At 56.9% G+C, this 13,715-nt stretch overlaps 5 protein-coding genes across 5 annotated transcripts; 3 read left to right on the top strand and 2 right to left on the bottom strand.

Moving 5' to 3' along the window:
• Positions 1-153: 153 nt before the first annotated feature.
• On the top strand, positions 154-1,589 carry BO86DRAFT_384500 (uncharacterized protein). The gene has a single exon (XM_025670900.1). The coding sequence runs from the start codon at positions 397-399 to the stop codon at positions 1,477-1,479; it is 1,083 nt and encodes a 360-aa protein (XP_025533248.1). The 5' UTR covers positions 154-396; the 3' UTR covers positions 1,480-1,589.
• Positions 1,590-1,676: 87 nt separating this feature from the next.
• Positions 1,677-2,594, bottom strand: BO86DRAFT_405406 (4-hydroxybenzoate octaprenyltransferase; the record flags this gene model as incomplete). The annotated part of the gene is made up of 1 exon (XM_025674082.1): positions 1,677-2,594. One exon carries the CDS (start codon positions 2,592-2,594, stop codon positions 1,677-1,679), a length of 918 nt encoding a protein of 305 aa, XP_025533247.1.
• A 4,078-nt stretch (positions 2,595-6,672) lies between these two features.
• Positions 6,673-8,700, top strand: BO86DRAFT_452210 (cytochrome P450). The gene is made up of 4 exons (XM_025676911.1): positions 6,673-7,144; positions 7,205-7,746; positions 7,797-8,136; positions 8,196-8,700. Exons 1-4 carry the CDS (start codon positions 6,886-6,888, stop codon positions 8,618-8,620), a joined length of 1,566 nt encoding a protein of 521 aa, XP_025533246.1. The 5' UTR covers positions 6,673-6,885; the 3' UTR covers positions 8,621-8,700.
• Positions 8,701-8,835: 135 nt separating this feature from the next.
• Positions 8,836-10,771, bottom strand: BO86DRAFT_423986 (uncharacterized protein; the record flags this gene model as incomplete). Its single annotated transcript, XM_025675428.1, has 3 exons — positions 10,594-10,771; positions 9,992-10,542; positions 8,836-9,929 (listed from the first exon to the last, which is right to left on the bottom strand). Exons 1-3 carry the CDS (start codon positions 10,710-10,712, stop codon positions 8,836-8,838), a joined length of 1,764 nt encoding a protein of 587 aa, XP_025533245.1. The 5' UTR covers positions 10,713-10,771.
• Positions 10,772-11,106: 335 nt separating this feature from the next.
• On the top strand, positions 11,107-13,695 carry BO86DRAFT_423984 (alpha-L-fucosidase; the record flags this gene model as incomplete). Its single annotated transcript, XM_025675427.1, has 3 exons — positions 11,107-11,188; positions 11,237-12,264; positions 12,366-13,695. Exons 1-3 carry the CDS (start codon positions 11,114-11,116, stop codon positions 13,693-13,695), a joined length of 2,433 nt encoding a protein of 810 aa, XP_025533244.1. The 5' UTR covers positions 11,107-11,113.
• Between the last annotated feature and the right edge of the window lie 20 nt (positions 13,696-13,715).

The raw sequence follows: 13,715 nt of genomic DNA, 5'->3' as shown, positions 1-13,715 counted from the left end.
AGTCTTGCGAGTTCATCGAGAGGGTGGGCCAATCGAGGGGTCATGTGTACTGTACAATGAGGGCTTTTTTCAAAGGTGTTGTGTATACTCCTGACACTATACTTGAGTAGTCCATGCGCTATCAGCAAGCACTAACCGACTAGTCTGAGCCCCCCAAGCCTGAAGAACTATAAGTAGAGGCTTAAATCACGCCATCGGACCCCATTATGTCCTCATCTTCTGAGTCTCTCATTGCCCACACCCTCACTTAAGCTTAACCTGTGACCCGAGTCCCCGTCCACTGGTCGTCAATCCAGCGATCCAGCTGCGCGATCGATCTAATCAATCAATCTGCCAACAATTTACCCAAACACCAAACCAAAAGCACCAATAAACCCCCTCCTAAAAGTCAACAAAATGACCAAAACCAACCCCAGAGGCCAGCAACGCCTCCTCCTCGTCAGCGTCCCGCGCACCGCCTCGAACCTGCTGCTCAAAGTCCTCAACATCCACGAGCAACCCACCCTCTCCACCAACAGCAAAGGCGGCTACTTCTTCTTCGACGCCTTCACAGCTGCCGCGCAGAGCAGCGTCCTGACCACCCCGCCCGCCGTCTGGCCCCCATCCACCGTGGCGCACGTCCGCTCCGTCTTCCAGTCGTGCTTCGACGCGCTCGAGGCCTTCTCTGCCGAGGCAGCCAGCAATGGCCAACGCGCCTTCGCCAAAGAACACGCCTTCTGGTTCGCCAACCCAGCCTCCTTTCACTCGACGGACCCAGACGACTCGGCCTCGGACCACGAGGACAGAAGCGCAGCGGACGAGAACCTCTTCCGCCTGCCCCTGCCCGCCACCTACGGCCCGACCGCCACGTTTTCGCATGGCAACGAAACCATCTTCCCCGACGAGTACCTCCGCTCCTGGCGTCTGGCCTTCATTATCCGGCATCCGGCCCTCGCCTTCCCGAGTTTCTATCGCGCGATGCGCAAGGTTGGTGAGACGGGGTATCTGGTTGACGACGAGGAGACGCTGCGCGGCACGCTGGCGACGAATATGTCCCTGCGCTGGACGAGGGGGTTGGTTGAGTGGTGTCTTCGACAGAAGCCGGGGGAGGAGGTGCTGCTGCTCGACGCGCATGATCTCATCCATGAGCCGGCGGCGGTGAGGCGGTTCTGTCAGTTGGCAGGGTTGGATGAGCGGGTGGTCAAGTGGGAGTGGAGCGTGGGCGAGCCGCATCAGCGCAGGGGCAAGAAGGAGGAGGACGAGGGGCTTCTGACCCAGGAGCAGCGGGATTATTATGCGGCGGCCAGGATTATGTTGTCGACGTTGGAGGGGTCGTCTGGCGTGATGAAGGAGAAGACGCCCGCGGCGGTAGATGTCAGGGCGGAGGTAGTGAAGTGGAGGGGGGAGTTTGGGGAGGAGGTTGCGGGCATGCTGGAGCGCGCGGTGGAGGAGGCGATGCCGGATTATGAGTTTCTCAGGGCGAAGAGGGTGAGGGGTTGAGGGTTGAGGTTGCAGAGGCCTTGATTGTCGTGGCATCATAAATGTGCAGATTGTATACGCTGGTTTAGATTGTATCCTGATAAAGGTATATAGTATATCAAAGACTTTTGATAGTATGCTTTGGACTGAGAATACAGTTGCAGACGTGTATCCTACACCCAACACACCGAAACATGTTGACGCAGCAGCTGTGCCAACTACGAACCTCTCTGACACGCAATCCCAAACAGTCCCAGAAACACAATCCCCGCCGTCAACGGAAACCCCCTCCTGTATCGCCACCGGCAACTCGCCCTGGACGTGACATCCACCCAGCCCAGGTTGACGAACAGCGTCATCGTCGCGCACCCGGCAACAACAGCAAAACATCGGCCGAGACTTGCAGCAACTCCACTCACCAGAAGAAGTGTCGTGTACAATATCCCCAAGACCGTAAAAAGCCGCCGACTCGAATTCTGGAATCGCACGCTCATGCTCCGGACCCCTGCGCTGGAATCGTCCGCGACGTCCTGGAATGCATAGATGACGTCGAGCATCACGACCCACAAGCAATGGACCCCCATCATGCTGCCCGCGGAAATCCTTACCATATGAGCCTGGGACGCCAGACGAAGCCCGGTGGACTCATACCCCCAGAGGAAGCCCGCGGCGAACATGGCCCCGAGAATGACTTGTGGGTAGTTGGTGATGCGCTTTCCAAGGGGGTAGATGCAACTGCCAACGACAGCCACGATAGGATAAGCTGAAGAGGCGCGGGGAAGAGCCCAGGCGGAGAGAAGAACGACCGCTACCGCTTGGACTGCAGCGAAGATACTGGCTTGGGTTGTAGATAGAGCTCCCCGGGCCAGGGGCCGATTCCGGCACCGAGACACCTTCCGGTCCAGGTCTTGGTCAAGGGTATCGTTGATGGTGTTTGCGAAGCTTGCCTGGAGCACGGAGATTGGTAGCCATCCGGTTAGGCACCGAAGTACCAGGGGCAGAGGAAGGGTCTGCCAGTGGGATACAGCGGCCGCATGGACGACGCCGGTGGCACATGGAAGGTAGATCACGATCGCATCGAGAGGATGATTCAGCCGCGTGAGCTCGAGGTAGGACCTCCAAGATGAGAGCGACATCCTTATTCTTGGAACCCAGTGCAAGTGCGTGATTTGGTGGTAATGAATGGCCATCCCGCCTCTAACATGCTGTTAGCAAAGGGCCAATCTTCGAGAAGCCAGGAGGCCAGCCTCGTACATATACCCCTCTGGTAGAATTGCTTTTCGTGGTGACTTGTCCCTGAAGACGTCAAATTCAACAAGTATCGAATCCACATGTCGCTCCCAATCATGGAATCGGCAGAACAGATCAGGATCTCAGAGTCACACATTCTTGCTTGCGCGACCTTACGAGAACCTTGAAGTCTATTGAGTTTTCGCTGAGGCAGACTCCAGGCTTAACCCAGAACATTTCGATTGAGAAAGACATTCTGAAAGCTAAAAGTTACGAGGATCATCTAGCGCTTGGCTTGGGATAGTACATATTGTATATCGATTTGGAGCACGATCTTTGTGTCCAAGGTGACGCTGGAGAAGAGCGAAGCAGTATCACAGCAATCAAACGCAGCCGAGAAAAGATGAAGCTGCCACGGTCGAAGTTCTTTTCCCAGCCTGTTGAAGTGCTGGCTGAGTCAGTTGCAGGAAGGAAGTTCCATCCACTTGCTCGACTCCAGCCCGAATCCGGCCTGAGATTTCTGGTGTCCACCACTATTGACGGCCAGTCTCGCGGACCACCTCGACCACCTCGACCACCTCGACCACTTCGACCACTTCGACCACTTCGACCACTTCGACCGCTTCTCCTTCCCTCTCGACACTGTACCACCAACTTGCCGGATTATGATCGCGAGGAAGGACGCGCCTGCCATTACCTTTCCAGATGACCATGTGATTGTCTTGTCTGTTTCATTCTCATCTCATCGGTTGACAGCACGACACCATCCTCACGAGCAAGAGAGCGGCTCTCCCAGCATCATCGGGAGGAACCCAGGAAGGCTGCACCGCATCCCTTAAGGAGCAGAGTCATTAATCTCAATGAATGCTGAATCCCGTTCAGAAACGGTGATAGCCGTGAGACCGATGACCGAGCAACATTGAAAAAATGCGACCACACCATTGAAGAATTAATCGAGGTAAATGGAATGGTCCAAGCCGGTCGCCTGATTCTTCTGCTGGCGACCCCCGCTAATATCTGTTCAAAGAAGCTTATCCACAACTATCTGGGGGGTTCTTCGTAGCCAGCAACCATGCTGATGTCGCACCTGCCTGCTTAGCTGGAACACAGACGAAGATGATCTTCCAAACGGTCGAGCAATGTGTTGACATTACCCTTGTCAGAACTCGTCTCGGGAGGACAAGCGCGGCGATGCGACCGGGATAAAAGCATGATTTTGAGATGTTAACTCAATCACGCAGCGCTGTCCAGCCTCCAGGTGAGAACTTGGACGCAACCAGGATTTGCGCTCGTGGAGAAGGGCAGTCTGAGACGGGGGTGCGTCTCCGACGGGCTCCGGGACTAATTCACCGGCCTTGCAGGCCAGGGGGCCCGAGCAAGTGGACAGGGCCTCTGCATGACACGCCTCGCTGGCTTGTCCGTTGGCGACATGGGTGCTAAACCTGCTAGCTGGCTTCTAGTGGTTGCCGAATCACCATGGAAGCATCTTCGCAACCAGTCCGACCGCCGACCGTTGGCGTTCTCGTCCGATCTCTGCAGGGGGGGGGGGGGGGGGGGGGGGGGGGGGAGCGGGCGCATGGGGGGGGGGGGGGGGGAGGAGGTGGGCTCCCTTTTGTGTTCTGCGTCATCGGAGGGATGGTATCCCATCCAGCGTTTCATGATTGTCGGGCTTCAATTCGTGATTACTCGTCGAGATCCCAATTGCAGTCAGGGAGTGATTACCCAGATTCTGGCGCGAGAAGGCAGCGGTGAAATTGCGATTTTCCTCATCCTTTGTTCGCGGGAGAGCCTCATTGGGAAAGATGAAGGTCGTGGCTTAAGCAATGGGCCAGATTTCGATTGGCAGCCCGTGCTCTTATCGAACTCGACTGAAAAAGCCAGATTTGGTTGGGTTCCCAGGACTGGAGAGCTGCTGCAGGCGGACGCGCTGCTGGGACGCCTGCTGCTGCCATGACCGCACTATTCCGGTGGGTGCATGACTATTGCTGCCGATCGAAGGGGGGAAAGGAATGCTGGGCGGTGGTCAAACCACACATCGCCGACTGAGTGACTGGGTGGGTCAAGTTCCCTCCACCACCCGTTCACAATCTTTTACACTCCAGCCAATGCAGCTGAAGGTTGCGAACTGACTCTCCCCGTGAGTCCTGTCAGGATCCTGCCGGTTATGGAATAGCATCGGTCGGACCATTGCGTGTCACTGGACCCGCGATCCGCAACCCTCCTCTCCCCAAGTACAGGATACGGTATGAGCAGCATTACACTGGCTGAGACCAATGACACGGGAGACCGGTCCGTCCATCGCCTTGCCATAGCTTACCACCAGCACCAGTATTATTAAGTTCTGTGGTTATCCGCCGGTTGCCTCGGGGGGAAGACGGATGTGAACTCAGAAGGCAGGGGGGGGGAAAATGGATGACCGACTGGAAAGGCCCATGCAGAGACGGACGAGGGCCTACCCACTCACTCCATCCATCCACTCCCCGCCCCGTCTTCTGCAAGACAGTTATTTTCCCCCTACATGGATTTCGGCAGCGTGTCATTGTTGCAGCAGTCTTGCAGGCTTTGGGAGTCTGGTGAAGTCTAGTCCAGTCATTTCCCCCATTCTCCCTGGGTAGAGAGGGTCAAACAAGGAGGATGAAACGGTGACGGTCCTGTCAAAGGTCAGGTCTCTCTCTTCGGGGTGTCTCTGGTGGGCCGGCCGGCCTTTGGTCGCACCCGCGAAGCAATTAAAGTTCATGGTTCAATGGGGCCCATGAGGGGAAAAAGCAACCAGTCAGACCCCCGTCGCCGGAATCGACAAACCAGTTCTGCTTGTGCTGCTGCTGCTGCTAGTCTACGTACTGCACTTGCTGCACTTTCCGGCAATTCTGCAAGTTTCTGCTGGCCCTCTCTTACCGGCGCTAGTCCCAGTGTGCAGTCTCCACTTTCGTATCCAGCCAGCGGGGATCGGACTGAACTGAGACTGAGAAGGGGTTGACGGAATCGGAGGGATGCAAGCAAAAAAAAAAAAAAAAGAAAACCCCCAAAAGGGAAACGTCAAAAAGGAAAGAACAGAAAAAGGGATGAAGGAGTATGGAATCTTAAAGGCAGGCCCACTCGAGATGAGGACACAAGATTGCATTATTCTGCGTTGTGTTCGAACCGGTCATGAGTAATGCAGTCGATCATCGGGATGGGCGTCATTCATGCTTGGCAGTGTCTCCAATTATTCAGCCAGAGTGCCTGTTGTGCATCTGCAAGCATTCTTTGCAACTTCTGCTTTGGAGTGCAGGGTGTCAATATTGCATTATGCCACAAATGGCACCATCGAGTTTAGCAGGTTAGCACCCGTGCGGTGCAGAAGAGTGGATGCGATACCCCGGGCCCGCCATCCACCGTATTGGGACTAACCATCGTCCAATGTCCACCATGCGAATGGATAGCAACTGACGGGAATGACGGGAGACGGCGTCCGCCACTAGCAAAGTAGGGCAATCGCTATTTCCCATCCCAGCCCGCATCCAACCTCCGCTCATCGACCTTGGCTGCAATTACACGGGCCGCAAAAACAGTACATCCGTTTACGGTGATGATGGAAAAAAGATCGAAGTGGAAGTTGGTTGCCCAAATGGACTGCCGCAGTGCCAATGGCAAGCCATTGAGAAAGTGGACACAATAATAGCGATTGTTGGGGCTGGTAGCCAACCACAACCCGGGTGGCGAGGCAATGCGCTGGCTGCACTGCGTTGTCTGCATTGATGCTGTCTGCATAACTCTGCAGCCCAGCTAAAAGTATTACTGGAATCCAAAAGCAAAAGAACCTTTCCCGACCCGGCGGTCTAGCCCTTGTAGGCAGCTTCAATGGTTCGCACGGGCCTGGCCCACCGAAGGAAAGGAAGGAGATGACGAGGAGCATTGGAACACCCCCTCCTCCCCTTTAAGTCTAACTACGACTAAACATGACTAGTGTAGGTGGTTCGTTTCTTCTTCAAGCCAACCCATCGGGACCGTGTGAAGACTCATGATCCAATCCCTCGGGTCATTGATGACGGCTGCCACTGGACGGGGCCTACGCCCTCGAGACCAGTCCGCCTCCCTGGCGACACTACTTATCTGCACCTGGTCCCAGAATCTCGGGTCCACACCTTCCCCCCCTTGATGCTCTATTCTGTTGGCATTCTCTGTCTGTTTGCTGCTTGATCCCTGTCTTCCGACGCCATGGGTGTGGTTCAGGACTTGGTGGTACATTTCAAGTCTCTTGTAGACTCCCCTCTCTTGTTATGTGGCATTGCCACGACTCTTTCCATAGTATACTTCCTGGCTCTTGGACTGTATCGCATCACCCTCCATCCGCTCGCCAAATTCCCGGGCCCCAAACTCGCTGCCTTCACCCAATGGTATGAGACATATTTCGAAGTGTTCAAGTCTCCGGGTGGACAGTTTCTCTTCCATTACCGGAAGCTTCACGAGCAGTATGGTTAGTGCTCGGGGTATATCTGCTATTCAATAATTCCTGGGCTGACCGTGCTCGCTGCAGGGCCCATTGTACGAATCAGCCCGAATGAAATCCACATACAGGATTCCTCTTTCTTTGAGGATCTCTACTCCCAATCCTTGCCGTGGGACAAGCTCGAGCAATGGCAACATCGGTTCGGTAACGATACCGGGCTCTTTCCAACGCCCAAGCACCATGTGCATCACGGCCGACGGGTTGCTCTCAATTCGTTCTTCTCGAAACGCACCATTACCGAGGCCACGCCGATGATGCAGGAGCAGCTGGACAAACTTTGCGGTCGACTCCGCCGGGAGTATCAGGGCACAGGAAAGGTTCTGCGGTTTGACTGGATGTGGGGATGCATTGCGTCCGACATCATCGTGCAATACTGCTTCAATCGGGGGTACCGGTTCATCGAAGCCCCCGACTTCCGCTCCCAGTTCATCCAGGCCATGGTTGATCTGCTGGATGTGGTCCACGTGGTCGCGCATTTTCCCTGGGTGTCCACCCTCATGAATGCGCTTCCGGAAAAGGTGGTCGAGGTGTTCCAACCGGGCATGAAGTCGGTGAACCATTACAACCATGTATGTTTGCTGTGATTCCAAGGGTGCTGATGCATACTGACCGGGACTAGGAAATGTCCAGTCAGATCGCGGAGATTCTTGCCATCAAAGCCCAGGGCAAGACGCGGGAAGCCGATCGGAACACGGTGTTTGCCGCGTTGCTGGACTCGGACCTGCCGCCCGAAGACAAGAGCCTGCGGCGACTGCATCATGAGGCTTTCACCGTGATTGGGGCTGGATTCGACACCACCCGATTCGCGATGACTGTCGCCAGCTATCACATTCTCAGCACTCCCTCGATCTACCACCGCCTTCGCGAGGAGTTGAAGGCTGCGATTCCCGATCCCACGAACATGCCGTCCTTGCAGGAGCTGGAGAGACTCCCGTATCTGACGGGATGTATCCAGGAGGGTACGTTCTTCCATTGACCACTGACCAGCCTTTGTCCGCACCCTCGCTAATAAGTCCAGGTATTCGTTTGTCATATGGTGTTGTACAACGCGGTCCACGTATCTCGGACAAATTCACGCTCAACTACAAGTCGTGGGTGATCCCCAAGAACACCGCCATCAGCATGGACATCTACTCCGTGCACCACGACGAGGCGATCTTCCCCGACTCCTTCACCTACAAGCCTGAGCGGTGGCTCGCGGACCCTGTGGCGCCCGACGGCCGCAAACTATCACGCTACATGGTGGCCTTTGGTCGCGGGACTCGGTCGTGCCTGGGCATCAATCTCGCGTACGCGGAGATGTACATTGCGCTGGCGAACATCTACCGCCGGTTCGAGTTTGAGCTGTATGAGACGGGGCGTGAGTCGGTGGAGCTCTACCGCGACATGTTCCTGCCGCACGTGCGGCCTGACACGCAGGGGGTGCGGGTGAAGGTGTTTTAGCCCGAGGTACATGACCTGGGTGGTCTTCCTTTATATGTACATACGCATCAGAGCGACTCGAAGATGATGCTCTTAATGACACAGCCATGACTCTTGTATCTGTTTAGTGCTAATGCAGTTTGACTTCAGTCCTAATCTTAATATTGTCGATTGCAGATCAGCGCTGTCAGCATTCCAGACTATACAGTTATCCAAACGGCTACACCCCTGCAATTTCAAATTAGCTCCACAATCACCAACGAAACCTCCAACCCATCCAAATGATTCACTACCAACTTCTCCCCCTCGACCCTCCACTGCACCTCCCCCCAAACCACCTTCTCAACCGCCTTAACCTCCCAATCCAAACCCCCAGCCACCACTTCCGCCGTAGTATCCTCATATCTCAAATTGACCACACTAACCAAAGCCCTCTTCGCCGTAAAATCCACCCACGCGGCCGCATCCACCCTCGCAGCCCCCTCCCCACCCACCTTGACCCGCCTCCTCTCCACCCCAACTAAAAACCCCGTAATCTCAGCACTCGTCACAACAGCAGCCAACCGGCCGGTCACCTCACTGATTTCCTGGGAGGTCGGAAAATCCCACATCACGACCCCCATGGCCCCATGATTCACGCTCAGCAGATTCATGACCACCTCCTCTTCCGGCGAAGGGTACCGCGTCCAGAACGTCTCATTCCCAAACGCCTGCGGCGCGGCCCAATGCACCTTCTCCCAGCCCACGACCTCGTCGAACTGTTGGAAGGTGTCCAGCCGCGTCGAGATATCCTCGAATCTCCCGAGACAGTCATCGCACCCGCAGCAGCCGTACGTCGCGTTGCACGGCGTGTCGTACACGCTGCTCCAGCTCGTGTTCGTGGCGACGGGGTACACGTCCGACAGGATGATGTCGGCGGCGGCGGCGTAGTCCTCGTAGTAAAAGTTTGCGCAGTTGAGGGCCAAAGAGACTGGGTGGTAGGGGTCCAGGGTCTTGAGGGTGGTGTAGGCGGTGCTCAGCGTGGAAGGCGGGGTGGCTTTTCCGTCGGGTTCGTCGGCCAGATACCACAGTAGGAGGGAGGGGTGTGTGTGGAGGGTTTGGGCTTGATTTAGCATGGTGCTGGTGTTGGTGGCGGAGAAGAGGAGGTCGTATTGGAATTTCAGGTTGGTCTTGTCGGCGAGCGTGAGGTACGGGTCTAGGGTTGTCCATGGGTAGGCGGTGGTCGTGGTGGAGAGGGCGCCCGTCGGCACGATGTGGATCACGTTGTAGTTATGGGCCGTGAAGGTTGTTAGGGTTGTTGGGGAGGTGTCCCAGTAGAGGGTCCACTGGGCTTTTGGGTGAGTTAGTGAGTGGGAGAGGGGGTGGGAGGTGGGAGGTGGGAGTGGACTGTACCGTAGTAGGTGTAGGGGAAGATCGAGGTCCACGTCTCTTCGCTGCTGGTTTGGTAGGCTAGGCCCCCATACAAGTTGTCGATGCGCGTGGCGCTGCCCCCGTCAGTGCGCCGCGGGAGGCGGTAGAGTGAGGTGCTTTTGGTGAAGGTTGCTGGGTTGGGGGTTGTCGTGTTGGGTGAGCGCAGAGTGGCGTGGACGGTCACGGTGTAGGGTTGGAGTTGGGCGGGCAGGTCCTGCAGTGGAATGGGGATTTCGTTGTTGCGCGTGTCCAGTGGGAGGGTGTAGTTGGTGAGGGACGTGATTGCTGTCCCGTTCGTGTCGCTAATCTCGATGTGCAGGTGCAAGGCCTGGGTGCTGTGGTTGCTGCTTGCTGTTGCTGTCGAGGGCAAGGGGTCACCGATGCGATGCGACACGCCGGTATCCACCAAGAGACTGCCGCTGGGGTCGTTGGAGAGATAGATGCTCATGCGGGGTCGGACTTTGAGGTTGAGCAGGGGCGTCGCGGAGTAGGAGGGCTCTTCAAACCATCCTCCCGGATTGAACGAGGCATTGCTGCAGTAGAGGGTCAGTATGTGGAGACAGAAACCGATGGGGATGACTTACGTCGCGCGATAGGCCTTGCCACACCAGATGTCCACCCCCGGGGGATTGTTGAAGGCGGCGCTCAACGGCACCAAGGCCAGTGCGGCAAAAATGTTCAGACTCGACCACATAGCAGGCATGATAGTGAAGAGACTGCTTTGAGTCCAAATGCGCCAGTGTCTTCTTATCTACTGAACAGTAGTTGACTAGTCGCCCCACGTCTCGGCCGATGTAACATGAAGCCGTGCGAGGCACTATCATGGCACACGGGCTTATCGATGAGGGGAACGAAGCCCTAAATTGCAACTCCTCTTCTTATCGACGCCCTCCCCGCCCCTAGCCATCTTAGCATCTTTTAGTCCCCCTGAAGCTCGCCTGCTGCATCCAATTAACGTTATGCATGCGCGGTCTGGCAGTTCCCGTGTCTCCAGTGACGATGTCACTGTGGCATTATTGAAGAGGGGAACAATATCGCATGAGGTCGGCTCAGGTCTTCAAATTCAACCTCTCCGGCGTGCAATTCTTCCACAGCACCACCGCCATGAAGAACGAACTATTGTTTTGGGTGGCCCTAGCAGGGTCGGTGGGCTCTGCTGCTGCCCGTGCCAATTCCTCCGTATGTTCCTCAGACAATCTTCGACACTCTGCTTGCTAACAAATCCAGTCTACCCTCGTCTCACTCAAGCCATACTTCAACAACAAGGCGTTCGGTCAAGCGCCTGGCGAGGCCATCTTCAATGCAGCTAACGAGTCCTATCCTGATCCCAGCGTGCTGGGAATCAACGAGAGCTACACCTCGTCGCAGACAGGCATCACCTACTCTTTCCCCGGATATCGCCAGGCTGGTCAGTCCGACAATGTCATCTGCGCCGGCCAGTCCATCGCAGTCCCCTCGGGTAGGTATCTATCTGCCTCGATGCTCGTCTCAGAGGATGTGGAGCTCGAGACTGTCTCCGGGGACGTGATTTACACCTACAGCGACAACACCACTACGGTGTCTGAGCTGCGTAGTCTCCCCTGGTGGGCCTTCTTGACGATCAATCGCGGCGAGATCATCTTCCCCTATCGGTATACCCCCAACGACACCAACTTTAACACCTCGCACATCTTCGAGTATACCGCTGCGCTGGATCCGCTCAAAAGTCTACAGTCTGTGACCCTCCCCGTGACGACCAATGCCACCACGGGCCGATTGCACGTCTTTGCGCTGTCCTTGTGGCCGGTGACCTCGACGGCGGCAGCGCAGGTGCAGTTCGTGCGGCCCACCCAGAAAAGGACTGAGCAGGGCAACCAGATCGTCGAGCTGACGGTCAACAATCCGGGCAATGAATGCATCTCGGGCGCAGGACTAACAGCCACGCTTGCGATGCCGGGCATTACAATGACTGAGCCCGGGCGTATCAAGCGACTCTGCCCCGGGGATCAGAAACGAGTCAACTTGGGAGTCAACGGCACCGCCAACGGCACGGCCACGATCAAGATCACTTACCAGGGTGATATCCTGACCACCCAGTCCGTCGATCTCTCCCTCGGATTGACCAACTACACCTCCGACCTGTCCAGCCTGGCTCGCCACGAGAGTCCCGAATGGTTCGACGACGCCAAGTTCGGGATCTTCATCCATTGGGGCCCGTACGCCGTGCCAGGCTGGGGCAACTCGACTCCGTGGGAGAGTTACGCCGAATGGTTCTGGTACGTTGCCCATGCTCTACCCTATATTCCCCTGGCCCTTTCACCACCCTATCTCCCTTCCCCCCAAAGAGCCACTACAACACCCACTAAACAACCAAAAGGTGGTACACCACGCACGAGGCCGCCGACAAATCCTCGACGCAAGCCTACCGCCTGCGCACCTTCGGCCCCTCCTGGAACTACGACGACTCCTTCGCCAACTTCACCGCCACCAACTTTTCAGCCAAAAGCTGGGTCGACCTCATCGCGGCCTCCGGGGCGAAATACTTCGTCCTGACGACCAAGCACCACGACGGGTTCGCCCTGTTCGACACGGGGGCCACCACCCACCGCAACAGCCTACACTACGGCCCGCACCGCGATCTGCTGGGGGAGCTTTTCGAGGCCGCCGAAACCCACCACCCGCACCTCAAACGCGGCACGTATTTCTCGCTGCCCGAATGGTTCAACCCGGACTTTGCGCCGTACGGCTTCGCCCAGCTGCCCGGGAACACGTCAACGAGCTGGCCCGGATTGCCGGCGGTGAATCCCTTCACGGGGGAGGAGGAGCCCTACACGGGGCGGATCCCGTTGCCGAACGTGACTGTACCCACCACTGCCACCAGCAGCAGCAGCAGCAGCAGCAGCAACCCCAACACCACCGCACCAACAACCCAGCCCGGAACCTTCATCGACGCGCTCCTCCTCCCGCAGATGCAGATTTTGTCAAGGGACTACAGCACGGACATCATGTGGTGCGACTGCGGCGCGGCCAACGCGACGGCCGTCTTCGCGGCCGACTTCTTCAACCAAGACAAGCCGGTGGCCATCAACTCGCGGTGCGGCATCCCGCAGGCCGCCGACTTCGACACCCCGGAGTACGCGACCTTCAGCTCGGCGCAGCGCCGCAAGTGGGAGTCCAACATGGGCATGGACCCCTACAGCTACGGGTATAACCGGGCCACCCCGGCGGACGGGTACATGAATGCGTCGACCATTGTGCGCGATCTCGTGGATATCGTGAGTAAGAATGGGAATTTCTTGTTGGATGTCGGGCCCCGGGCGGATGGGACGATTGTTGAGGCAGAGGAAAGGGGGTTGAGGGAGGCGGGGCGGTGGATTGGGGAGCATGGGGAGGCGGTGTTTGGGACGCGGTATTGGTTTGTGATGGCTGAGGGGAATGCCGGGGCGGTTAGGTTTACCCAGGCCGAGGAGGCGTTTTATGTGCTGTGGGTGGAGGAGCCGGTTCTCACAGACAGCAAGGTGGTGGTCGAGGCGCCGTTGCCGTTGTTGGTCGGGGATCGCGTGGTGGTTATGCGGGGGAATGACACGGCGGGGGATTGGGAGGTGGAGTGGGAGAAGGTCGAGGGGGGGTTCAGGTTTGATGTGCCAGAGGAGGCGTGGGAGGGCGAGGAATATTGCTGGGTGTTGAAGATTGAGTATCGGGCGTGAAGTTGGCTATCAGTCAGCTA

The sequence above is a fragment of the Aspergillus japonicus genome (genome assembly GCF_003184785.1).
Source record: "Aspergillus japonicus CBS 114.51 unplaced genomic scaffold BO86scaffold_1, whole genome shotgun sequence".
Classification (NCBI taxonomy): Eukaryota; Fungi; Ascomycota; class Eurotiomycetes; order Eurotiales; family Aspergillaceae; genus Aspergillus; species Aspergillus japonicus.
Note: the sequence above shows the minus strand (reverse complement) of the source record. Positions and strands in the feature narration are given on the sequence as shown.

Coding starts and splice junctions, on each gene's coding strand:
- BO86DRAFT_384500 (XM_025670900.1), top strand. CDS start 397: ATGACCAAAACCAACCCCAGAGGCCAGCAACGCCTCCTCCTCGTCAGC.
- BO86DRAFT_452210 (XM_025676911.1), top strand. CDS start 6,886: ATGGGTGTGGTTCAGGACTTGGTGGTACATTTCAAGTCTCTTGTAGAC. Junction 7,145..7,204: donor GAAGCTTCACGAGCAGTATG/GTTAGTGCTCGG, acceptor TGCTCGCTGCAG/GGCCCATTGTACGAATCAGC. Junction 7,747..7,796: donor CGGTGAACCATTACAACCAT/GTATGTTTGCTG, acceptor GACCGGGACTAG/GAAATGTCCAGTCAGATCGC.